Source organism: Pagrus major, chromosome 24, assembly GCF_040436345.1.
Source record: "Pagrus major chromosome 24, Pma_NU_1.0".
Lineage (NCBI taxonomy): Eukaryota > Metazoa > Chordata > Actinopteri > Spariformes > Sparidae > Pagrus > Pagrus major.
Window position 1 is genome coordinate 1,450,896 of NC_133238.1, and position 27,493 is coordinate 1,478,388.

The 27,493-nt window shown below is 41.3% G+C and overlaps 1 protein-coding gene across 1 annotated transcript in view; it reads left to right on the forward strand.

The window, feature by feature from the left end:
- The window catches only part of trpm4a (transient receptor potential cation channel, subfamily M, member 4a), an 82,467-nt gene extending 56,089 nt beyond the window's left edge, over positions 1-26,378 (forward strand). The window contains exons 16-27 of the mRNA XM_073462512.1: positions 6,553-6,660; positions 6,797-6,843; positions 10,336-10,568; positions 11,567-11,682; positions 11,851-11,983; positions 20,507-20,681; positions 21,533-21,698; positions 21,862-22,043; positions 24,263-24,395; positions 24,883-24,955; positions 25,299-25,392; positions 25,599-26,378. Coding sequence (XP_073318613.1) covers positions 6,553-6,660; positions 6,797-6,843; positions 10,336-10,568; positions 11,567-11,682; positions 11,851-11,983; positions 20,507-20,681; positions 21,533-21,698; positions 21,862-22,043; positions 24,263-24,395; positions 24,883-24,955; positions 25,299-25,392; positions 25,599-25,612 — 1,474 coding nt within the window. The 3' untranslated portion in view covers positions 25,613-26,378. The remainder of the gene's footprint in view (positions 1-6,552; positions 6,661-6,796; positions 6,844-10,335; positions 10,569-11,566; positions 11,683-11,850; positions 11,984-20,506; positions 20,682-21,532; positions 21,699-21,861; positions 22,044-24,262; positions 24,396-24,882; positions 24,956-25,298; positions 25,393-25,598) is intronic.
- Positions 26,379-27,493: the final 1,115 nt, after the last annotated feature.

Genomic DNA, 27,493 nt, shown 5'->3' on the forward strand with positions numbered 1-27,493 from the left:
GGTCCATCTGGGCCATTTTAACAAAATTCTCAGAGTCATTGTATGCCACTTGCAGTCTCCGAAGGCTCGGTTTTTTATAATTTGACCACAGATGTGCAGTGTATAGCGGTGTGCAATAAGCTTTAAACAGAGTCAGCTTCACGTCATCAGAGCAACAGCCAAATTTCCGTATCAGTACATTTGCTTGCACATGTAACATGCGAGACTGACGCAGAATGTCCTCATCATCAGTCAGTGTGTCTGTGATCACATGTGTAGCGTAGGGCTGAAAAAAGATGCTTGCTAAGCAAAAGTTGGGCACCAGACAGGAGCACAAGGCAGCCTGCCATTTATTCCTCTAATAAAAAAACAAAGATAAACCCAAAACATTTGTCAACTCAACACCATACAAAATCCCAGCTAGCTCAAGGCCCTAGCTACTACAGATAATTAACCCAAACAAAACACTGGGCAACAAAATGACTGAAAACGAAAAGTTAATTGTTCACCACGCTAGACGAATCAAAAATCAAACAGATAAATCACTGTAGGAAAACCAAAGGTAATCGGACAATAAATCAACAGATTGCAAAAACCAAATAACAAATCCAAATTCAAAATGCAAATCCCAAAAAGCCATATCATTGGCTGTATTGGGGAGGAAAGACCAGACAGTAGCTGAGAGGGGTGATGAAGCCGGGAGAGCAACAGGCCGAGACCACTTAGCTGTAGAGTTGGTTGAGCCGGGTTTCGGACTGGTTGTACGCTCCGAGTACCGCGTAAAAGACATCAGATGGATTGATACACACTCCGGGATAGCGTTTAGTCCTTCTCAAGTGTTTAACTCCTCTTTAGCGCCGATTAGCTTGGGTATCTCCTCTTACTCTCGCTTCCTCCTCTCTCCTCCACGCTTTCTTTGTCTACCTGAACAAACATTTTCTTCCCCCAACTCCCAGGTGAACTTAATTACTTCCTAGTCCCTCCCCTTCCTCTGAGGAGGGAAGGCAGTGATTCAAGATATTTCACCTGACTACAGGTTTTTAAAACATGACCTGACAGCTTAAAGTCAGGGAAAACCATATGTTTATCCTAATTTGTTCTGGAGATCATAATAACACTCTTTACATCATTATATTTTATGTCATGTTGCTCTCCATACAAGGAATACACATTAAGGAGCTGCTGCAGACCAGCTGAACTCGGACTAAGTAGCACACAGTCATCCGCGTACATGAGATGGTTCACCACTGTACTGCCAAACATACAGCCGGTTTTACACATTTTTAACTCTTTTGACAGACTGTTCATATAAAAATTAAATAAAATTGGAGATAAAATGCTCCCCTGTCTGACTCCATTACTGACTTGAAAGGGAGCAGATACACAATTATCCCATTTCACCTGCATTGTTTGGTGAGCATACCAATGAGACAGGATTCTCACTATGTATTTTGGGACGCCTGCTTCGCTCAATTTTTTAAGTAACTTTCCATGGTTCACGCGGTCAAATGCCTAAAAAACACATAAACATGGATGAGTTTTTTCTTTTGTAGTTACTCAACAATTCTTTTAAAACATAGATACACATATCCGTACTGTGCTTAGGTTTGAAGCCAAATTGATTTTCTGCAGAGATAATTAATGCATTGACTCTTTCAAGAAGAATTTGTTCAACAACTTTAGACAATACACTAGCAAGAGCAATGGGTCTGTAATTGTCTGAGCTGCATACTTTTCCTGATTTATCCTTGACAACAGGGACCAGCAGCACTGTCATCATAGAGTCTGGAAGACAGCCATGGACCATGAAGGCAGTGAAGCATAGGGCAAGCAGAGGAGCTAACCTTGAGCTGGCAAATTTGAGATGTTCAGCAGAGATAGAATCCATACCTGTACATTTATTGACTGATAGGTTTCTGATCACTTGATACACCTCATGGGTCTTAATTGTACTGACACCTTCAACATTATCTATGTGATAGCATTCAGTCGGGACACAATTAAATAGTTTAGTATAATGCTGTTGCCAGAGTGCAGCAATTGCATTTGCACCAGAGACTCCATCTACTGTACATGGTAAGGATGGTTTGCAATTATTAGCACGCTTTACCTCTTTCCAGAAAGCTTTGCTGTTTTTATCTAAAAGTTTCTTGGCCATGGAGTCAGCCCTCAAAGTTTGCTTGTTTTTACTGATGTAACGTATAGCATATTTATATTTTGCATTTGTATGCTTCTTGTATTCAAAGATAGGTCCCTGTCTTGGTTTACCAGCCATTGCCCAAGATTTAGTAGCTTTACAGACTTCCGTATAGAATTCAGCCACATATGTGTTCCAGCCAGGTCTAGCTTTCCCCTTCATTTTTGTTTTAAGAAGAGGCTCACTGGCTTTAAGTAGAGCTGTTACAATATCAATGTACACTGCAGAGATATCCGTTTTATGTTTAATGTTAGAACAGTTAGTATTTTTACAGATGAGTGCCTCTCTTGGCAGATACATGTTGCTCAACAGTTGATCAGTGTGAGTAAAATAGGAAGCAATGTCTTCCTCTAAAAGAGAGGGCCAGTCCACATGATCTGGAATAAAACTGTTTGCACATTTTACAGTGTCAGGTATATTATCCCATCTAATAACCATCTTTACAGGAATGTGATCTGAGGTAGATGAGTTATATAAAATTTCTATATGTGCCAAAGAAGTGTGAGCATCAGCTGTTGAGAGACAATGATCTAACCAGGATGTGGTGTGCCATGCCTCACTTATATATGTGTAGCTTTCAGATGGCAACAGCTCCCTACTGTACAGTATTAGATTATTATCTCTACAGAGATGATTCAGGTGGTTAGCAAATACTGATCTACTTTCTGAAATATCTGCATTCATATCCCTGACAATAAAGACACTAGTAAATTGCTCATTTATTAACCCTCTATGGTACACATTATGATGCGAGTTAGGAAAAAAATATTTGGAGTGTTTTTATGTCTTAAAATAGACTAAATAAACCTAATCTAAAGAATTTTTTATTTTTTATTTTTTATTTTTGGAAGTTTTTGGGGTTCGTTGCCTGTAGGCAACATTGTACCATAATGGTGCATAAATTTAAAAAAAAAAAAAAAGTTTTATTTTCAATTTGAACATCATTTATTTCATTAACATGTGTAAAATATTAAAAAACTTCAACAGGTTACAATTAATTTTCCATTTTAAATGTAAAAGCAACATAAAAATAACTCTTTTAAATGGTTTCTGGTCTAAATGTTGCCTGTAGGCATTGTGGAACAACCCATTTGAATGAATGCCCCTCACTGCTTGTGGTACTGCACGAAGCAGTTTTTTTCTGGTGTGAAGCAAAGGTAGCTCAAGTGTTTAGCGCACTGAATCTATCTCATATTGTACTAGAAATACCTGTCTCTGTACTTGCGCTCTCACTGCCCTCATCCTCATCCTGATTCTCGCTCTCATCCTCCTCATCCTCCTCATCAGTCTCAAGTTCTCCTGTCAAGTATTCTTGCAGCTCATCTTCATTGTTACTTAATTCACATTCATCCTCACTATGCTCAAGTGGAAGAGCGATTTCTACCCTCTTCTTGGCTAATATCTCCTTCTCGTGGATCTCCTTCTCGGTGTTCATCTCTTGGCGCTTCGGTCCCCCCCGCCGAGCCGTCAGCACCGCTGGCAACATAGGCAACATAGGCAATTTTCAATAATGGTACGTTGTTGCCTCAAGGCAACAGTTGCATTTTAACAAGTTTCCACTATTTAATGAGCAATTAAATTGCATTTAACTATAAAAAATTAAAGTTTACTCATCTATGAGTGTGCATTTTTTTCACGATGGAAAAGGGCCAGAAAATTATGTTTTCAGACACTTTTTAAGGAGCAAAATGGCAAAGCTGTTTTCTTTGAAAAAGTCTGGGAAAAGAGGTTTCAAGATGGCTTCCTGAAGGTCATGTGACAAATTAAAGCATTGTTATTGGTTCCTTATGGTCTTCCCACTCTTTTAAAGTATTGCATCATTCAAAGGGATGTATTGTGGAGATGTGACAGGCCAAAAATGGGTTCGTTGCCTGAGGGCAACACAGTACCATAGAGGCTTAAGAAAGAACTAATAAACGCCAGCTTATTCATATAGTCTTCTTCATTATTCTGGCATTCATATGGGGTATAGACATTTAAAATGACAAATTCCTTATCAAGCTGTGTCAAGTGTATGGCAATACACCAGTCCACACCAAGCCTAATGACATTCACCACTGGAGTCCAGTTTCTTATTCCACAGAATTGCCACTAGTGATGTGCGAGTCATGAACGAATCGTTCAAAACTCGAGATTCTTTTTACTGACTCGGGGGTTACGAGTCATTGTCTCCATTAACTTGTTCACTGACTCACCGCTACTACCGCCAGCTAACTGCAAAGAGAAGACATGCCACACAACTGTTATTCTAACTGCAATTGCATAAATGTATCAAGCCAGCTCACAGCTCACTCGCTGTCCTTCCCAGCTCGTAAAGCCCCTCCCTTACCCGTGAAACTCGTTGCTCCACACCGTTCAGGACTCTGTAGCTGCAACTCGTAGCTCACAGCTAACTCGCTCTCCCTCCCAGCTCGTAGAGCCCCTCCCTTACCTGAGAAACTCGCATTCCGTGGCACACACTCTGGGTGACTGACTCAAGTGACTCAAGTGACTCGAAAACCCGATTCACTTTAGTGAGTGACTCATACAAACTCGAGTCAGTAAAAGGAATCGAGTATACCATCACTAATTGCCACACCTCCTGGTATTCTGCCCCTTTTTATACCCACGCTGAGGTCAGTGGTGGACTCACCAGCACCATGGAAATTGTCATTAATTGAGTTTAGCCCTTTTAGATCCTGCTTAGCTAGAAAAGTTTCCTGTAAGCACAGAATGTCACAGTGCTCCAACAACTGATCCACAACAATGCGGCGCACTTTTCCTCTGCGCTCTGATCCAAGTGCAGGCGACGGCAGTTGTAAGACAGGACGCTTATCTCCATAGCAACATCAGACTTGCGCTGTCATGCCAGTATTTAAAACCCCAGCAGATAAACCGACAGCGTTAACATTAGTGCCAATGAATCCGGCTCTACGAGGTTCATAAAAGCGCCATACATACACTCCCTCCGGCCAGAGCTCCGGGTTATACATGTCACCTACATCCTTGCATTCAGCGGATATTTTGAATGAAGCGTATCTGCTATTCATGGTGACAATTCTTTGGCATGACACCTCACGACAGAGTTTCTCCTCAAGATGAGCACGCAGAGTTTCAGCGTCTATTTCTGGAGAGAACTGGCAAAAACACTCACCAGTTTCGTTGTTACCACTTTGATCCCTCCAGCTGCTCCAGTGCCCATAATAGTTTTACCAGCTTTCTTCTGCCCCAATGTCGATTTACCGATGCGTAATCGGCCGACTCTGTGCACTTCCGTTGCCCTCGTTTCACTACTTGGCTCCACTTTGGAGACCCAGGTGAAGGCATCGTTACACCCGAGGCAGCTGCTGGTGTATCCCTCTCCACAGCTAGAAGTGGCAGTCCCTGTGGATCTCCTTCTCGGTGTTCATCTCTTGGCGCTTCGGTCCCCCCCGCCGAGCCGTCAGCACCGCTGGCAGCCGCTGCGCTAGTGGGTCCCGCGGCGCTAGCATTCACCGCGCCCAGACGCCTCACCGATGCAATGTGGCCGGCACAGCCGTGGTCAGCGTAGTTCTCCTGGGCACCAACCCGGCGGTTCACATCAGCCGTGACAGCGCGCAGCCCTTCACTGATTTCAGTCTGCAGGTGTAGTGCATGTTTCACGGATGAGACCTCGGTGTGTAGCTGCTCCACTTTCCGGAGTAGGCCGCATACATCCATGTTTGTGAAAGTCACTGGTGGCAACTCATCCAAATAGTGAGATAGAAATCTTGGAACATTGTCCCCACACTCGTTCAGCACCTTGAGGCAGCTCTTTATGTTATTGGCATCTTTCTATGCACCTTTATACGAGATGTTCCGCTGCGTTGTAGGACAGAGCTCAAACAGCGTTTTCTTTGAGGTTTCAATCCACTCTGAGTCGAAGCTGTTGGGGGCTAGCAGGACATTCTCGTCCTGACTTAATGTACTTATTTTCATAGCAAGGAAGTGTAAAAGCTCATCCTCCACTATTGTTTTACCATCAACAGTCTTATATACCTCAGGTTTTAAGCGAACTCTGGCAAACGCTATAGCACCTGAGGAGCACGCTGCTGTGACGTCCGCCATCACGTGTGTAATATATATCAGCCTGATAAATTATCGGCCCAATATATCTATGATTGTTTATATGATTTATATGATATGATTGTTTCTAAAATCTCAATTTACAACTCAGGGTTTTTGATATGTAGAGAATATTGAAAGAATGAACAAGGGAATGATTTTTGACACTGCTGTATGGAACTGGATCAATTGATTCAGCAGGAGCTGAGATGACTCACAAGCTGAATCATTGCAATTACAAACCACCGATGAATGTAATTTATCAGTTTGACCAGATTATTAAAGATGCCTGGTTGTTTGTGTTCATGTTACAGGGAACAGGAGGAGGAGGTTAGGTCTGTGGAGGTCCACCCCTGCAGAGACACTGAAAGTCTGGATGGGAATGATGCCACTGTCTTCTCGCTTGCTGACATTATCCAAAGGTAAATACAAATATAAATATAAAAATATGACTTTAATTTTATACAAATATACTAACATAATTTAGGGTTGTTTGATAGTTTTTGTTTCTCAGTTTTAATAAACATTCCATTCCTGATTCTTTGTTTGGGGTCGCAGTGAGGAAGACGCTGAAGAGTTCAAGGCTCTAAAAGAAAAGATGAAAGGTGGGTTTTGATCACTATTCAGCTATTACTACTTGAACTTACGGGCTACTCTCTTAGATACCACTTCCTTGCAGAAAGTAAGAACTGTCAGCAACTCCCTGCAATCTACATGAAGAACAAATAATGAGACAACTACACTGCGTGGCCCTACAGACTGTTAAACGGAGGTTTGTATCCATTAGCCAGCCAGCACAGCCCTCTGTTGGAGAAAGCCTGCATTTACAATCAAAAGTGAATGCAGTCAAGCGGTTCTTTCGTCATTTAGCAATAAAAGCGCCACCTATTGGCCGATTTGCACCAAATTTTGCACAAACTGTCATCGGGCCATGGAACACAATTAGCAAAGGTTTTGTGGTAATGGGACCGTATTTCAGTAAGATATGCAAGACTGTCTGTTTGGAACAAAATGTACAGGAAGTTGTTATTTAATAACTTGAGTATTCTTTGGAATATCAAAATTCTTTTCACAACTTTTTGTCAGGAGGGTCCACAGATGCTGTGTGCAAAGTTTGATGCAAATCGGTGAAATTACCTGGGAGAAGTTAGCAAAAGTATGTTTGCAACATTTTGCGAATGGAAATGTAGCATGAAAGTGGGTGTGGCCTACATCACACAATTCAGCTGAATTCAGGGAACACGTAGATAAAAGGTTTAAAAATGTGCGACATATTATGTGGGAGTTATTGGCCAAAAACTTTTTTGTCTTGATAATAGCGCCACCTGCTGGTCATTTTTGGTGTGTGAGTTACAGGGGCCAGTCTATACCACCCCTGTCAATTTCATATCCATAAGTGTTACGGTGTGGGCACAGTGCCAAATATTAAATTAGACTGCCACCAGACCCCCACCTAGTGTCGGATCGGTAAAACCTTCAACGGATATCCTCAGGAGGGCATTGACAATAATTCTACCAACTTTCATGTTAATCCGACCAACCGATGTGGAGATATAAAATACTTCAGTTTAAAGAGCGCCACCTAGTGGTCATCGCCCATTTTGAACAGAGCCTTAGGGGCTCATGGGAAAGTAGTATCCTGAGTTTCATGTCATTCTGACTAACCAATGTGGAGATATGCAACACTTCCTGTTTGGAACAAAATCTGCAGGAATTTGTTATTTAATAACTTGAGTATTGTTTGGAATATCAAAATTCTTTTAATAACTTTTTGTCAGGAGGGTCCACAGATGCTGTGTGCAAAGTTTTGTGGAAATTGTTGCGGCCCACATCAGATTCAAGACCATGGTGCTGGCCTTCAAGGCCGTCAACCGAACCGCACCCGTCTACCTCCAAACACTGATCAGACCACACGCCCCAGCGCGAGCACTTCGCTCTACTACATCAGCCAGCCAGCTGGTACCGCCATCGCTGAGAGCAAACAAAGACCGCACAGTGAAATCCCGACTCTTCTCTGTTCTGGCACCTCAGTGGTGGAACGAACTTCCGACCAACGTCAGGACAGCAGAATTGCTCGCAATCTTTCGCAAAAGACTCAAGACCCACTTGTTCAGACTTCACCTCGACCCCGCATTGCATTTTCTTGTGACAAATGTACTTATTATAAGTCGCTTTGAACAAAAGCGTCTGCTAAATGCCCTAAATGTAAATGTAAATGTAATTGGTGAAATAGCCTGGGAGGAGTTCGAAAAAGTAGGTTTGCGACATTTCGCAATTAAAAAAAAAAAACGGTAGGCGGAAATGGGTGTGGCCTATATCAGGAGATTCAGCACAATTCACTGAAGGCTTGGATATACGGTTTTTGAATGTGCAACAAAGTATATGGGAGTTATTAGCCAAAGCGCACTTTCCTTGATTATAGCACCACCTAGTGGTGGACGTTTACAACGACAACAGATTATAACCTTTTTCGACCAGGTGTGACATATATTCCAAGTCTGGTGAGTTTTGGGGTATGTTCAGGCAGTGAAAATGCGATCATTTGGGACTAAGAAAAACAAATTAAAAAAAAGGAATAATGATAATCCTTACAAAAACAATAGGGACCTCGCAGGTTTCCTGCTCGGGCCCTAATTACAAGTTGACCAGATGTAGGATGGCAGTGTTTACTGTGAGGGAGAAACATCAACCAACCTGAGCAGTGACACTGAAAGTGGGGACAATGTCTTCAAGCATTCATTCATCTTTCATCTTCCTCCGCTTATCCGGGGTTGGGTCACGGTGGCAGCAGGCTCAGTAGGGAGCTCCAGACCTCCTTCTCCCCAGAAACACTTTCCAGCTCCTCCGGGAGCATCCCGAGGCGTTCCCAGGCCAGATGAGATATTTAATCTCTCCAGCAGGTTCTGGGTCTGCCCCGGGGTCTCCTCCCAGTTGGACGTGCCCGGAAAACCTCCAAGGCAAGTCGCCCACGAGGCATCCTGATCAGATGCCCGAACCACCCCAACTGGCTCCTCTCGACGCGAAGGAGCAGCAGCTCTACTCCGAGCTCCCTCCGGATGTCTGAGCTTCTCACCCTATCCCTAAGGCTGAGCCCAGCCACCCTACGGAGAAAACTCTTCAAGCAATGTCTTCAAGCATCCAGGGACAAATACAATGCAACTCTTTGCGTATGCTAAGCTGATGGCCAGGAACTACACTGGAATAGTTGAACTAGATTGCGAGGACACTGATATGTTTGTCCAAGTGCCTAATGTCTCGCAACAGCTCTGAGAGGATCTGAATAAACACAACCATTCATTAATCATCTGGCATGTCACGCTCTCAAAAGAGCTCCTGGGATATTCAGAAGAAGAGTTGCAGCCAATTTGTCCAAATTTTGTTAGTTGAGGTTGAAACGTCAGGTTAAATACCTTGTTCAACACTTTGGTTATTCAATTCAGTTTAACATTTTGTGACCATGGACAGGCTGGATTAGTACCCCCAGGGGCCCCTGGGCACTGAAACTCATAGGGTCCATAGCAGGTGAAATGATGAGGTAGACATGAAAGATAAGGACATAAACTTACAGTAAAACATTCTTTGTTAAGATTGTCAGTTTCATTGATTTTTTTATATTATTTTGCAGTCTACATAGCGTTCAGTAAAATGCCACTTAGAGGCACATTTGTAAACTTAATTTAGAATTATTTATAAGTGATTAATTGGATCATTCTTTTTATTTACACTGGAGCCATTATCTCCTGAACTGTGAAGCACTTTGTGAAGTCTGTTTTCAATATGAGCTTTATAGATTACTCATAGAGCTTCCTTCTGACCTTTAATTGAGATTTTACTACGATAACAGTTTACGTGTACACCAGCAGGCGCAGCACTCTAAATAGTCTCAATCTTGCGTAACAACAACTGTGCTGCTGTCTGAGAACCTCTAGGTTCTAGGTGGGTTTTTTTTGCGGAGTCTAATATTTTAAAAGGGAGATGGATGGATGGATGGATTATTTTCTGTAAAATATTGATACTACTGCTAAAATATTGTTAAGGTTGACAGGTTGCTTGCATCTTTGAATCTTTATAATTTTCACTCTTTTACTTCTCTACAGACTCTTTGCCATCCAACTCCAAGAGACCATTTATTGTATCCCGGTGGAGACAGTTCTGGTTCGCCCCTGTCACCTCATTCCTTGGCAATGTACTCATGTACTTCCTCTTCCTCTGCCTGTTTGCCTATGTTCTGTTGGTGGACTTCAAGCCCCCACCCCCTGATGGCCCCACCTCGCTGGAGTTTGTGCTTTACTTTTGGGTTTTCACCTTAGTATGTGAAGAGTTTCGACAGGTTGGTAGTTAAGACATACCACACATATTATTAAGCAGCATTTATAATGCGGCCCAATCTGTGCAAGTAATAACTTACACTGACATTATCTAAATGGTAGGTCTTCTCTGTGTAAGACAGCAATTAACATTTGTGCTTCAGGTGCACAATCAGCAGTAGTGATGGAATAAAGATGGAAACAAAATGGCTGGAATGTTGAGGCATTTCAGACAATCTGACCAAACCATGTTCCAACTATAGCTCCCTGCTTCAAAAGCTAAACTAAAGGCTAAAGGTGTGGTCTCAATAGCACCAGTCACTAAATTTTAGTGCAACGACATCACTTTATATTGCACCATACTACACAGCCAGACTACTAATTGCAGCAAGTCTGCATGATAGACTGATTTATTACCCACTGTAAATGAGATATTGCATCCTTTTTGGGAGGCATGGTGGAGGGATATTTCATTAACTGTAGGACTAATGTTACCATACCTTTATGCCATGTTCAGACTGACATAAGTACTGCTTCAAAAAACGAATCCTCCTCATTCATTTCAACAAGGCCTAGTGTTGACACAGTGGGCACCCCAATAGGGGCCTCTAGCAAAAAAGAAAAGGAAAAAAAATGCCAGGTTGTCCGGCAAAGTTGAAACAGGGTCAACTTCTCCTGCATCACAACATGACGTCATGAAGCAATGCACTGTGTTGGCCAAAAAAATCAAATCAGCCTACATTGCTGGTAGATTACTTTGTAACATAAAAACTGTAGTTATGTTGTTAACCTGGTTCTCGTATCTGATAAACCTTTAAGCTCATGGATTGTTCTCTGTGGTCCCTGAGACAAAACAGCCCAACAGCCCTTTCTATAGCAGTGCAATTTTCAGTCTGAATGCTAATTAGTTACCACAGTACCAAAAATACATATTTCCCTCATTGACACAGACTTACTGTACACTGCACAGATCCATCCACATAAATCATGACTCTTATTTCTCTCTCTTTCTGTGTAACAGACCTTCTTTGTGGGCAGTACCTTTGTGCTTCAGAGGATGAGGAACTACATCCAGGATGTGTGGAACAAGTGCGACCTCACAGCCATCGCTCTCTTCACTTTGGCTCTCTGCTGCAGGTGACTCTTCTGACACGGTGACAGGAGGATTTACACTGACCAGTCCTCAAACAAAATTCAGTATTTTCTTGTCTTTTTTCTTTTTTTTTACTTACTTATGTTCATGAAGTAGATGAATAAATTGCATCACATATCACTGGTGATTGACTGCACAGTTTTGTTTTACAGAATGTTTCCCTGGTCATATGAGTTTGGTCGAGCTGTGATGGCCATAGATTTTATGGTCTTCACATTACGTCTGATCCATATATTTGCCATCCACAAACAGCTTGGGCCCAAGATTATTATTGTTGGCAAAATGGTGAGTGCACACACAAGTCACATAACAATGGGCAACACACAATTTAATGAAAATGTAATGCAATGTGAAACAGAAACATCAGTGATACCAAAGAGGTGGCAGGTCCTATCACCTGTTGCTATTTAACATTAACTTTGTGAGTAATTCCAAGCCGAAATGAAACTATTTAAAGGCCTATCTGCAAGCTAGTGTGTGTAGTCAACCTAATATCATTTGTGAGTCATGGACCTCCACTCTCAAGTAGCTCTTGAAATAAAAGTTGTGTCAAATTAAATAGGCTACATCACTAGTTCAGTGATGAGGATACATATTTAATCAGTGTTAAAGTAAATAAAAGTAGTGGCAGATCCCAGCGTTACAGGACTCAAATCATGATCTGGGCCAAAAGAAACTTGATCGGGACATCCATAATGAACACTGTACCAGAACTTTAAGAGAGGATCTGTTTTATTCTGATGTAGCTTCCGAGTCTTTGTCCAAGTATTCTCACTCAGTCGGTCATGGATATCAGAGCATGTGAGCAGAGCAGAGCATGTGAGCAAGCGGGTAGTGTGAGCAGGAGGATTTTGGATGGAGTGCAGAGTGGCTTTTTTTTAAAAGCTGGAGCAGCGGCTTATCTCCCGCTCCAATTTCGCTTCGGTACCACTCATTCCATGAGTATAAAGCATGCCCAAGCCAGAAAGTGTAACCCCATCTCTCTGGCTCTATCTCAGTGGACTGAAGAGCTCATGCAACAGCTTCTCTCATTTATTTTCCAGCAGTAGTCAAAGACATGAATTTGGTTGGTGGTGATGATGAAAAATACAGTACAGCCGTCAACAAACTAAGGGGGCGGGCTTACAATGTGATTGTATTAATACAAATGTGCACTCTCCATGAAAGAACTTGTTTTATTACATAAACTTCAATGAATTCATTATTTAAGTTTATATGAAAAATATTTAACAATTCTATGCAAAAGTTTTACAGTGCTCATTATAACTAGCTAACTACAGTTTTTCTCCATACAGAAACTACAAACACACCTGTTAGACCTCTAAGACAAACATATGAATGTGGTTGAGGGTGATGGTGAAACATACAGTGCAGTTTTAGCCCTTACACATTTGTAAAAGAATACAATCAACACACCAAAGCAGGCGCTATATTTACATTAGCCTCGTAGTACTTCTCTACAGACAGAGCAGCTACCTGCTACATAAGCTAACAGACTTAGCAGGCAAACTTCACTCAACAGAACAATATAGATACAGATTGACAACTTAGCAACAGTCACACGACATGATGAACTATTAATGTCATTTAATATACACTTTCATTTGGGTGTTAGGTTACTCTTATAATCTCTAAATTCTCTCAAATACTAATAGCTTAGTATTTGAAACAAGGCATATGTTTTCAGTACATACCATGGTTTAGATCATCAGCATGCAAAGGGGGCTAGCTGAGGACCTTGGGTCTCTATAATTACCACCACCGCCACATGAGGGCTCTCTAATAAAACAAATAAAAGGAGCCTGGCATATAAACAGATAAGTTATAAGGCCCATATATTTCCTGAAGAAATTAGAACAACGAGATAACTTAAAATAAAAGTAATACTGAATGGACATAGAAATTAATTTTGACAAACTGCAATCATCTAAAATAACCCTGTTATGTTCTCTTCCCCTGAATTTGGCAAAATTCTGAAATACAGTCCCCCTATACAATGTATAGGAGGACTCAATGAAGAAGTAACACTATAGTGTCAAATTAATCCCATCATACTAACACTTTGAATGAATAACACATATAAAATAACAATGGGCCCCGTAAAGCTAGAAGGCTTTTCAATAACATGAGGGGGAAGTGCATCGCTTATCACAAACCCCTCACTGATGACAGAATAAGATTCAATTCAAACTCAGTCTAACCATCGACAAAGGCAGAACACGCTTGACTGTGGCAACTGACGCAAGTGGCTGCAGCTCAGGAGGTAGCCAATCTGAAGGTCACTGGTTCGAATCCCCGGCTCCCCCAGCTGCATGTCGAAGTATCCTTGAGCAAGATACTGAACCCCACATTGCTCCTGATCAGCAGCTGGCTGCTTGCATGGCAGCCTCTGCCATCAGTGTATGAATGTGTGTGTGAATGGGTGAATGTGACAAGTGTTGTAAAGAGCTTTGAGTCGTCATAAGACTGGAAAAGCGCTGTAGAAATGCAAGTCCCTTTAGAGTAAGCCATCTACTGGGAAGGAAGTTTAACACACTGTGTTCACACTAAATAAAGAACTAGCTTACGTATTTTATTTATTAGTCTGTGTGTGCAGTTTCTGACCTTTCATAGTTTAAATAAGCCTGTCGACAGGTCTCATTTGTAAAGAAAATGTATATCAGGGCAGTCTTGAGTTCCAATGATTTCTACAACTCTCATTTTTCTGTGACGGAATGAGTGGAGGACATACTACTTTGTCACAAAAAACATTCATGAAGTTTGGTTCAATAATTAATTTATTATAGATCAAATATGCTGGGTCAAAAATATACACACAACAAATTGAATGACCAATTTTGGTGATGCAGAAAGTTGCGATTAGCATGGCCTCTTAACTTCTTCTGAGTGATTCTGATTGATAACAGCTGGTGACTTGTCTGGGCCCATTTTAATCGGGCTTGTTTGACACACCCATTCGAATCAGCCACAAACATGACAATTGGAAAGTCACTTGGAGCCTTTTCAAAGCAGTTACAGGTCCCAAGATCAACTGTGCAAACAATTGTTTGTAAGTATAAAGTGTATCATAGGGAAATCACCTTTTCTCTGGAAGTCATGGGTCGACAGGGGAATCCTGACCCTTGGAGACCTATATGCTGGGGATACACTCAAGTCCTTTTCTGACATCAAGACACAATTCCACCTACCCCAGAATCAGTTTTGGAAGTACTTACAACTCAGACACCTGTTGCTGCACACATTTGGGTCTCTTTCAACACCTCCCCCCACTGTAAGCTTCCTCACACAAATAATGAAAATTTTTGGTAGAGGTCATGAAGCTTCAGTATATTACTCAATGGTTTTGAAATGCTCAGATAAGGGTGCATCTTGCCTTAAATTGATTTGGGAAGGAGATCTCAACGTTTCATTCACAGACAGGGAGTGGAATAGGATCTTACAAAACATGAAAAAGATGTCCAGGGAACTCAGAACTAGGCTTGTCCAATTCAAGATCCTGAACAGAGTCTATTGGACCCCTCAAAGCTATATAGAGTCAAGTTAAAACAAAACCCAGACTGCTGGAGATGCCAGAGCGGGGAAGGCACCTTGACTCATATGCTGTGGAGCTGTCAAAAAATACAAGACTTCTGGTTTGAGATTCATAGTAATGTTACAGAGATTATAGGACGTGATGTGCCCTTTTCCCAGAGGTTGTATATGTTATTTCAGAATCGAAGGCATCATCATTTCTCCTTTTCCTGGAGTGAAAGCATTGTATAACATAGTTATTTGTTTACTTTCTGTATACAAGTCTCAATATTGTTTCGTAACCAACATTTTCCACATGTGTACTTGTAATGTGTGATATTCAAAAATCCCAATAAAATATTAATCATAAAAAAAAGTATAAAGTGTATGGCAAAGTTGTATCACTGCCACGATCAGGTAGAAAACGCAAACTGGTCAGGATGGTCAAGAGTCAACCAAAAAATACCAAAAAGCAAGTCTGCAAAGAATTAGAAGCTGCTGAAAGACAATTTGACAGTGTCAAATGGATGGTAAATGGACTTGCATTTCTACAGCGCTTTTCCAGTCTACTGACCACTCAAAGTGCTTTACAACAGTAGTCATTCACCCATTTACACACACGTTCATACACTGATGGCAGAGGCTGCCATGCAAGGTGCCAACTGCTCATCAGGACCTATTTAGGGTTTAGTATCTTGCTCAAGGATATTTTGACATGCGGCCGGGGGAGCCAGGGATTCGAACCAGCGACCTTCCGATTGGCTTCGTCCTGAGCTGCAGCTGCCTGCATCAGTGGCCACAGTCCAGCATGTTCTGCCTTTGTCGATGAGCAGCAATATGTTTGGAGGAGAGAAGGTGAGGCCTTTAACCCCAAGAACATCATACCTACTGTCCGTGGTGGTGATAGTTTCAGGGCTGTTTTGCTGCAGTGGATCTGGTGCTCAAAAGAAAGTAAATGGAATTATGAAGAAGGAGGATTATCTCCAAATCTTTCAGAAAACCTAAAATCATCAAGACTGCCATGATATACATTTTCTTCAAGTGTATTTAAAATTTTGACCACAACCATATGGGCTTCCCCAGTCACAGACACAACCTCTTGGCCTCTCCATCACACAGGTCGTCACAGGTGGTGTATTAATTTCAGGTAGACAATCCTCACTCTCCATAGGAATCTGAAAGACTCAGTGCACGGGGCTAGTACCAGGCTGTGTAAGTTGTTAAGTGGAGAGATCCACAGCTCCGTTCCCATCAGAAGCACAGCCTCAGGCAGGACTGGCAGGAAATTCACACAGAGCAGCATATTTGGAGGACAACCTTTGTCTGGCCTGAGATGGGATCATGGATTTCAAAGGTGTGAGTCTGGAGGTTTCTGTTGACCACAGTATAAACCATGTCCCCCCACCGGTCAACCAACTTTCTGAACCCTCACTCTCCCTTGTTTGCTAGGAAAACCCTGTCACAAGGTTCGATCTCCACTCCCTTGACTCTCCTGTTGTATATGTTGGCCTGTTGCTTTTGCTCAGTGCTGGAATGTTTTCCATAAGTGCCATGCCCTCACAAAGGTCTGTCTTTAGATCCTCAATGTACAGTGGGAACGAGACTTCACCATCATCTGACAGCAGACTTGAACAGAACATCGACAGGTAGGCAGGGAACCCGACCAAACATAAGGTAGAATGGTGGGAACCCAGTAGTCTCATGAGCAGTGCCGTTGTACTTAAATGTTATCTTGATGCTCTCAAGTGGTGCACTACCATTTGGCTCTTGCGTCTTGCCCATTACACACCTGGCACAGCGCTTGATGTGGTCCTTTACATCTGGCCCCATAGAGCTTCAGTGGAAAATTTGTTTCACAAGGGAGAGAGTCCTGTCTTGACCCTGGTGACCTGCATTGTTGTGACACACACACACAGCGTCATCTCTCAGTGACAAACGGACAACTTCCTCATAAGTCTCAAACAGAGCATGTGAGCGGAGCGGACCGGGTGAAAATTTCCACTCCTCGCTCACAGACCAATTTGCGCCGCTCGTCAGCTCCGCCTGGTTCTGCGTATTCTCTGCTCCGCTCCGCTCCACTCCATCATAAATTTTATCCCGCTCCACTCGCTCACCACTCCGCTCAAAAAAAAAAAAAAACTGCATCGTACAACCCTCACCTGTAATCTTCTATTCACAAATAAAACATGAGCTTGGCCGTTTTTCCCCAGGCTACATAATTTAATTTCATTTAAAAAATACCACAACCCAACTCAACTAAGACATAAGGGTAATGTTTCATTTTTAAGCCGACAAAAACAGTGAGACCATAAGTTATTAATTTAAAATGTTTCATTTTTAAACCAAGAGGGTTAAGGTTAGATGAATCAATAGGCATTGTTAACTCAAATAGATAGGCTACAAAATGCAAGTCATCCCAGTTTTAAAACTCAATAAACTATTAGGCCAAGCCTATAATGTTGACTTGTAAATAAAACGTACTTGCCTTAAATAAATTGTATGCCATAGAAATGTGTCTTTTTAGATTCCAAAACAACTCTTTACCGACTGCAACAACGTCACCGCATTCTTTTTCTTGTTCCACATTATCCCCATCTGTTACTTTTACAGGAATAGTACACTTGTATGACTTCTCAGTTTCTTTTCTGAAGTACACAGTAAACTCCATAGTTTTGAAAGAAAATAATGGGGGTGTGCGCGCAGGTGCAAAGATGCATTCTGGGTAGGGCATGAGCGACCGGAGCGAAATTGGAGCGAGAGATAAGGCTCCACTCCACCTTTTAAAAAAATAGCCGCTCCTCGCTCAACACAAAATCCTTCTGCTCTGCTCCGCTCAAATGCCCTGGTCTCAAAGTAGGCCTCTTCCTCCTTGAAGGTCTGTGATGTCACTCAACATAGAACATAACTTTTGCTAGGTCAGCATCTTCACGTTGTCTGTCCCCGGGGGTTTGCTAAATGGCAAGACATCTTGACCAATGGACGTGACACTTGGACATGGTCAACCAGGACTGTGGACCTGATTCTCACAGCCATTTCACAGACAGACCAAGATAGCTGACACCCCAACTTCAGGCAAAGAGCTCACTCGGGGTGCTGATACATCAACTGCTGCCCTCTCAACTTTTATTTTTAGGCCCTCTTGGTAGACTGGCGAACACCACCTGAAAGCCTCTTGGACATCACCTCCTGACAAATCCTCCGATTCCTTCAACAGACACCTGTATGGTTCAATGACAGGGCGCTCACCAGTCCTCTTTCCTGGGAAAGGCTCCCTACTAAGGGCAACTGCAGCAACATTTTTAGGCCCAGGGACGTATTTGACATCAAACACGTAGGCAGCCAACTTCGCAACTCAGCACTGCTCGCACGCATCTAGCTTTGGCTTTGTGAGAATTTAGGCAAGTGGGTTGTTGTCTGTGAAAACATGATCTTTCAGGCACTAGCTGAATTTCTTGCAGACTACCCATTTCTATGTTAGAATAGTGAGCAGGGTATTTACTCTGGGCTTTGTTCAGGGACTTATTAACGAATGCTACTGGACAAGCCTGTTTATCACCTTGAGCAACCTGGGATAGAACAGCACCTAGGCCGTCAGAAGTTGCGTCAGTGGAGAAGATAAACGGCTTAGAGAAATCTGGGTGATCCAGTATGACATCGACGACCAGGGCTTCTTTCAGTTTCTGTAGTGCCTGGTCACATTACAGGGTCCAGTCTACAGCTGTCAGTTTTCTGTAAGTCATGGGTCTCTCCCCTTTGTTTTCCTTGTTGATCTTGGTCTTAGTTGATAACCAAAAGAGAGGCTTAGCCATCGTAGAGCAGTTTGGGATAAAATGTTGGTACCACAAGACAAGACCCAGGAATGACTTGACCTCTTAGAGCATGGGGTCTGGGCATCAGCGAGCATCAAGTCTGACTTTGCCACCTTTGTTATGGCTTTCGCCCTAGCAGCGTCTGTTGACACACCACAGTTGTCAATGACATTGCCCAGGAAGAAAGACCATCTCAAGGCTCTTCACAGCCTCCTCCTCATCAGTTGCAAAAAACATTAGGTCATCAAGGTAACAGCAAGCTCATATAGGTCTGATCCCCAAAAATCTTCATGCACATGAAACTTGCTGGGCTATTTCACAGTCCTTGGGAGAACCTGCTGTATTCGTGGAGGCCAACAGGTGAGGCGAAGGCAGGGAACTTCTTGAGGTCTTCATGAAGGGGGATATTATAGAATCCAGATGTAAGGTCCATGGTACTGAACAGTGCAATCCCTCCTAAAACAGCAAGGCACTCTGCCTGATGGGGAAGAGGGTAAGCATCCTTCACCATCCCGGCATTGAGCCAGCAGAAATCAGTGCAGTTGTGTAGATCACCACTCCTCTTCCAGACCAAGACAAGTGGCATTGCAAACTACTAGGTGACTTTCTGATGATGCCTCTCTTCTCCATTTTTGAAATCAGCATCACCCGGAACCTTTGGTAGTATGCTGGAACACATCTGTAGGGGAGTTTGAAAGGTCTCTCATCCATTAGGTGTATTTTGTGGACAAAGTCCTTTATATTGCCACAGTCAAGTCTATGCTTGGAGAAGAGCAGAAGTAGAAGAGAAGAGTATTTCAGCGCAAGCTTGCACATCTCTTTCTTAGTTATCTGACAGTGACCATGTTTCCCCAGGACTTCTTCCATGTCGGACAGGTCAGGGGTCTGTTCTGTTGTGACATGTTGGTTGTTCAAATTAAAACATGAACTGTCAGCAGGCTGGAGTTCTTCGAAAGCCAGATATGGGAACATATCTGCCATCTTAGCATTCCTCTTGATTGTTATTGAATTATCTTGAGTTTTATGACCTTCATAGGGACCCCAGTCCTTTGGATAGATCGAGACTTGTCGGCTCAATCACCACAGTGCAAATGTATCTGTGAGCAAGGAGTAACTGCGTGTGTAAAAACATATGATGATATGATGAGATATTTTGCTGAGGTGCTTGTCATAAGATCCTGCCTGTAACCTGTAACATTAATCCAAAATGAGGTGAAGTCCTCATTTCATCCTATAACAATCTACAGTGATCATCAGAATAATCATCTTGTGACATAGGGACCAAATAGTTATGCCATTCACACACAACAGGCATTGACCAATGTACTTTAAGGTGTTTCATGACAGTTATGATTAAATGTCATTAAAACGGATCATATGACATTTGGACTAGAAACAGCAGCTCCTGATCTGACAAAGTTCTTATCATGAAGTCACACCAGGGCCGATCTTGTATTATCCATTTCTGGTCTCTCTTTGCTTCCCTCAGATGAAGGACGTTTTCTTCTTCCTTTTTTTTCTGGCTGTGTGGCTCATGGCCTATGGAGTGGCCAATCAGGCACTCCTCTACTCGTATGATCCACGCCCTAATTGGATATTCCGCCGAGTGTTCTACAGACCGTACCTGCACATTTTTGGACAAATACCCATAGATGAAATGGATGGTGAGTGGCTCAGTCTATATAGTTTTTTTTTTCTTGTATTTTTTCCCCCTCTGGCTCTGTCAAGCACAATGTCCTTTGGTTCTCTGACTGTCCTCCACATTTGAATTAGAAAAAAGAAATTGTAGTCAAAGTCATTTAAAAATTAAAACCTCTGAAATTTTCCTTTCATCTCAGTTGATTGAAGATGAGCTTGGATAAAATAAGATGTGCACAAAACGGAGCAGAAATGCAATGATAAGTAATACCTAATAATTGTATAAATGTCTGCTTCCGTTTACTTACAATGGACATACAAATGTAGGCAGTACACAGTGTACTTTTTACAGATGTAGAAGTGGATAGATTCTTACTTTTACTGCTATTGTAGTTGTCTTAATTCATTATACATTATATTACTTATTCACTAGTTCTGTAGTAGAGTCTCTCAGCCAAACAAGTGTTCATGGAGTGTCTTGTCCTACTAGCTTTTACTCTGTTGAGACTGATGCAGTGGCCATGTCAAATCCATGTTGGACAGGCTGCCTGAATGGGACCACAAGCGGTTTTAAAGAAGATCTTATTACTTATTCACTATTTCTCTCAGCCAAAGAATTTCACACAAGTGTACTTGTACAACCAGAGTGACAATAAACATCTTGAATGTTGAATTAGATTGATTCAGGTGGGATTTATTGCATGCTGTGAAATTGGACCCCATAAGATTTCATTCAGTCTGATAAACTGGCAACTCAGTGTATAGGAGTTGCTATTGCTGCCATTCATGGTTAAAATAGACTCTTTAAGGTGCTTGTAAATGTGCAGCATAGACTCTCACATGTTGTTTTGGACCTCTGCTTTTGTCTTCCATCTAGCTGATAAGTTGGAGGAAGTAAACTGCACAAACAATGCCACACTAATTGAAGCAGGAGAGGAGCCCTGTCTGAACACCTTTGCCAACTGGCTGGTTGTCATCCTCCTTGTCATCTACCTACTGTTTACCAACATAGTACTGGTCAACCTACTCATTGCTATGTTCAGGTACACTGGCATTTAGAATAATTTATTTCAGTCCCAATTCTGTTGTACTTTTAAAGAGATTTCATCAGAAGAAATTGTACTGTATGTTGTACAGAATGGAAACCTAGTGTATGAAAGCAATGCTCTCTGTATGCCTAATAAGATTTAAATTTTCTGTTTACAGCTACACCTTTTCAAAAGTACAGGAGCGCAGTGACACCTACTGGAAATTTCAGCGTTACAACCTGATTGTGGAGTACCACTCAAGGCCCTGCCTAGCACCGCCCTTCATTATCATCTCACATCTCCACCTTTTCATCAAAAGATACATCCGCCACATCCCCTCAGCCAAAAGCAAACACTTTGGTGAGAAGTTGCAAATACAGCATGGAGACAGGAGATATGTGTGAAAGAAACATGTGCATTTAGCAGGGGAAGGAGGAAGCAGTAAATAAAACCAAAGGTACAAGGCTTAATGGCTAAGACCCAATAATGAGCTAAGTGATAAAAAGAGACATTGTGACCCCTGGCTGTCAAACAATGAATAAGCTATTGCATTGGTACTGGGTAGATCATTCGATTTGCCCAATCAGTCTAGATGTGTTTAGTTAATTAATGTATGCTAATTGGAGAGGGACCTACAGCTGTATCTTGGGGTGCCAGGACCGTTGGTCATATGTTATTTGCTCCATTTATTGTCAAGACAGAGCTGTCTCAGCATTGTTGGTAGCAAGTTAAGTCGGTTGTCAGTTGATTTGGGCCTCTGCCAAGGTTTTGTTTTTTGAAAAAAAAAACACCTATAGTGATTATGTGTTTAAGGAGTGTCTAGTCCTACATGCCTACTCTGTTGAGACTGACACAGTGGTCATATCAAACCCACGTCGGAGAGGCAGCCTGAATGAGACCACAGGCATTGACCCTTCTTTAAAACGCTCCTCTTAACCAGGGTTGTGCACAGGTTGGTTGCTTGCCAGCTTCAGTGAATTGGATTCTCAATCAGCAATGGAAACTTAGTGTTACTGTAAGTAATTAGTTATGTTTAAACGTCATTTGACCAACTTGCCAATACAAGAAAGAGGGAGAGATAAAAAAGATAGAAGAGGAGAGAGAAAAGAAGCAAAAACATAGAGGCATATGGACATAAAAGGTTAGCCTGTATACTTGCTAAGTATATGTGGTTTATGAACCAAGTTTATCTATACTGCAGACTGTAGTCACTAACAGTGACAACCACAGTGAAAGTCTCATATCTATGTGTCCAATTCAGGTTGAATTGGTGTTGACACAACTGTGATGGATGTCTATCGTCTAACAATAATATTGTATTCCTGTAACCTGTAATGGACACGGGAGCAGTTTGATTGCGAAGGAGTTGGGTTGAGTGTCAGCACCTCCAAGTTTGAATCCATGGTAATTTGCCATGAAATAGTGGATTGCCTCATCCAGGTTAAGAGTCAAGTGAATTTGCTTCTAAATTTAAGTTCAGGTGTTGTTAATGTATGAGGTTAAGGTCGATGCTGGGATCACCATTGAGTCATGCGAACATTACTGTGAACCACTGTAGTGAACAGGAAGCGGAGACTGGGGGCAAGGCTCTCAATTTAGCTGATCGGTGTTCCAACACATACCCATGCTAAAAGCTTTGGTTAATGACCAAATCAATAAACCAAAATGAGTAATATATAGTGGCTGGAAGTGGTGGAAATGTGTGTTTCCTTCGCAGGGTGGCATGTTTACCTTTCGGCCAAAGTCCCACTAAACAGAGTTTTGGTGGAAAACACTACCTGACCTTATCTATTTTGATATCAGTACAGAGTGCACACTGTTTCTTTTCCAAAAGGAAATCATTCTTGGCTCCCTCTGATTTGCTCAAAGTTATCCATGCTTTTATTTTTTCATGCCTAGTCTAGTGTAATGCTGGTATCAGTCAGAGATCTCTTTAGAGACTGGTGCAGAATGCTGCTGCACAAAATTTAACAGGTACCAAGAAATAGGAGTACATTACTCCTGTTATAGCCAACTTACACTGGCTACTTGTTTTACTTCATATTGATTTTAAAATGTAAAAAAAATGTACTTTTATTTTAAAGCTTTTAATGGCCTCACCCCAAATGACTTTTTTTTACTGACCCCCCATGTGCCTGGGCGTTCTCTAACATTAGTGGATGCAGCTGGTTGTTCCTAAATCATGGCATGTGACTAAAGGTGATTTGGCCTTTGCTGTCAGAGGTCCTAGACTGCGAAACTCTCTCCCTGTTGAAATCAGGAAGGCCACATCATTAGCATCTTTTAAATCTTTTCTTAAAACTTTCTTATATAGGAAGGCATTAATTAATTCTCATTAAGTTACTAGCTTCATCATTTTAATCTTGCCATTTAACATATTTTAACTCTTTTTTTTTTTATCCCACAATGTTTTATAATCTTTATGTTGTTTAATTAATTACTTTTTTGTCTGTTGGTCTTTATCTGTGTTTTTATATTTAGTTTTTTTTTCTTCCTTTTTTTCCCGTCTCTTACACTTTGTAAGCTTGTTTCAACATATGCTATATTTATTATATTATTATTATCTTCTCTCTTCTCAGTTTTGGAACTGCGGGGTAGAAAGGCTAGCCGCCTCAACACATGGGAGGCTATCCAAAAAGAAAACCTCCTCTCAGCTCAGAATAAGCGACAGAGGGAGAGTGATACCGCACGACTTAAATGTACATCTCTCAAGTACGTTCCCTCTGCAATTGTCGTGACTTTATATAATTTGATTGATAACAATATACTATATGTATAAGAAGAGCCATTTTCTTCTCACTGTTAGAAATGAGCAAATTGTATATTTCAACCAATAACTAACGAGAGAGTGTAGGACAGACATAACATACATTTTATTTATGTCATACTATAAATCTAGTGTCTTCCTCACATAGTCTACTGACACTGACAAGTTTATTTTTCCACTGCTCACTACAGGCAATATCTTTTTAGTAAAAATGTTGGTTTATATTATGTGTTTGTAATTATTATCACTGACCAAAAATGTAATCAAACGTTTCATTAAGGTTACACTTTTAATCATGTTTTTTGTTTCAGTTCAAGTTTTTCTTTAGTTTCTCTTTTATGTATAGAGGTTTCTGATGTTCTGATGAACTGAGATTAATATTCTAGCTGAGTTTTGCAGCTGGTTTATTTGTGTGCATGTTTGTTTCTGCAGGGTGGACAGTGTGCTGAAGCAAATGACAGAGATCCGTGACCATGACAGGAGGTTGCGGATGCTGGAATCAGAGGTCAGTTATACTTTAACGCACATGCAATCTGTTAAGTCTAATCTGTACCTGTCAGACTTTTTTCAAGTCCAGAAAATAAGTTGTTGTTTTGACAATCAATTCTTTACACAAATTTAATTTAGAGATATATCTGACAAGGAAACATCTTTCACGACAAGAGTAGAGTAGGTGTTCCTTATTTTTATTGTGTCCAATCCCTGCATGCATGGGCAGATTTATATGGGTCCGCGGTATCTGGTATCTGTGTGTGGAGTGTGTGTGCATGGTGTGTCTGGTTTCTCTGCAGCTGTTGGCTCTGCCTGCTCAGCACTAATCCATCTCTGTTTGTGTATATCTCTCCCAGCTGGAGTACTGCTGTAGCGCTCTCTCCTGGATGACGGACGCGCTGTCTCAGAGCAATCTGATAAACGCTGACCGCCGCCCACCGCTCCTCAGAGGTAAAGTCACTGGACATCTAACCATAACTAAAAATAAAAAATCTGTTTAGATCTTTTTTTTTTGTATGATCCCACAGGTTACAGACAGCTAGATAGTTTTTAGTAAGATGATGTGAAAATACAACATCATATTATGCAAACTGTTGCACAATTAAAATGTTGATTAATTCAGTGGTTGTTATAATTATCATTTTCTTCTGTTGTAGATTCTCCAAGCTGACTCTGAGCTCCAGGATCTCACTCACACACAAACACACATTTAAACACACACATGCACGCATGCACGCGCATGCACACACACACAGTCATGAAAGTCATGTTTCTATCACTTTAGGGGATAATATCTTCCATTACCTTAACCTTAACCTAACCTCAGCTAACCTCAAATCAAAAATTAAAATGATTTACATTATGGGGACTTCTGTAGCCCCAAAAGGAAGGGGAGTCCACAAAATGTGATAGTGTAAACAGATTTATAGCATGTCTCCACAATATGAGTAATACACATATACACACAGTTCACTCAGGGCCATTGTGTCAAAGAGCACCTTATTTGCTATACTGCCAATCATTTCATTTCTTTTACTTTGTTGATTTTTAGATGTATGTTGTTTTAGGTGCATTTTAATTAGGATAAATAATATGTTGAGGTCAAAGTAACATACTTTTTTTTATATATAGTAGTGCCACCATGCACTGTTGTGTGCTATAACGCCTCTTCAGAAAATTTTCAAATTATTATGATTAACAATACACATAGGTGTACACACATAAACATCAGAGCATTAAACTGAGCTTAAAGCTGTAGATGTGTCTAGAGTGCCTTGTTAATATGTCTGTTAAGTTGATTACGGAAATTACAGTGGTATGCAAAAGTTTGGGCACAGGAAAATCACTGCATCAGTTTGTCACTTGCTGAGCTTTTGAAGCAGCAACTTCATTTTAACATATGTTATACCTTATGGAAACAGAAACATCTCAGTAGTGAAATCATTTTTATTGGTCCAACAGAAACATTTTTATGTGCATTTAAACAAAAATAGGCAGTGTTGGGGAGACTTAAACTACATGTAGTTGAACTACATAGCTTAACTACAATTTGCTGTAACTTGCTGGTAGTTAAACTACATTCATATTTTGTGCTTTGTCAAGTATTTCAACTACTTTTTGGGTCATTTTTTGTAGTTTAACTACTCAATTTACAAACTACAATTTTGGCCAATAACATGAAATTGAAAATTTTATTTTCTTTGAAAAAAGGCATGATGCATGTCATGACATGCTAAGCCAACGCTGCCTCTGATTGGCTTGCCCTGGCAGCACTCAAATGCTTCACAGAGTGGGTGGGTCTTTATGCCAAGGAAGGCAGTGCTCATATGGCACAAGCACATTATGGACAACCCTCCCGCTACCCCCGATGCACCCCCAAACGCGCCAGCCCAACCATGGCCATATTTGAGCATGTACATGTTGGATATAGATGGCTTTTTAGTGTTGGTAAAGATGTTTTTAGTGCCAAACGGAACCGGCTGTCTGATAAAAACTTTGAGAGACTGCTCATGTGTCATCAAGCAATTCTGCCCTGGCATCTAGTTCTAGTGGCTAAGTGTTAGAGCCTCTGAAGTTCCTGTGATGTTGACCAAAAATGTCAGCTTTTGTTTTGTTCTTTAAAAAATAAAACTTGAGTTGAGAGGCATATTTCTGCTGGCATGTGAATTTTTTGTAGGCTATTATATTTTGTTTCATATACACCATATGTTGATTTATTTAACGCTGAGTTAAATGAGTATAATGAGTATAAGTAGTTGCTAAAGCTACTTTTTTTAGCAGTAGTTTTACAAACTACATTTCTCCAGGGGTAGAAATGTAGTTTGTTCAAACTACTGCCAGGCTGAACTACATGTAATTTTACAAGCTACGCTTGCAAAGTAGCTTCCCCAACACTGAAAATAGGCATGTGCATAAATTTGGGCACCCCAAAGAAATAATTCCATTAATATTTAGTAGAGCTTCCTTTTTCTGCAATAACAGCCTGTAGATGCCTCCTATAGCCACAGACAAGTCCCTGAAGTCTGGCAGGTGGTATTTTGGCCCATTCCTC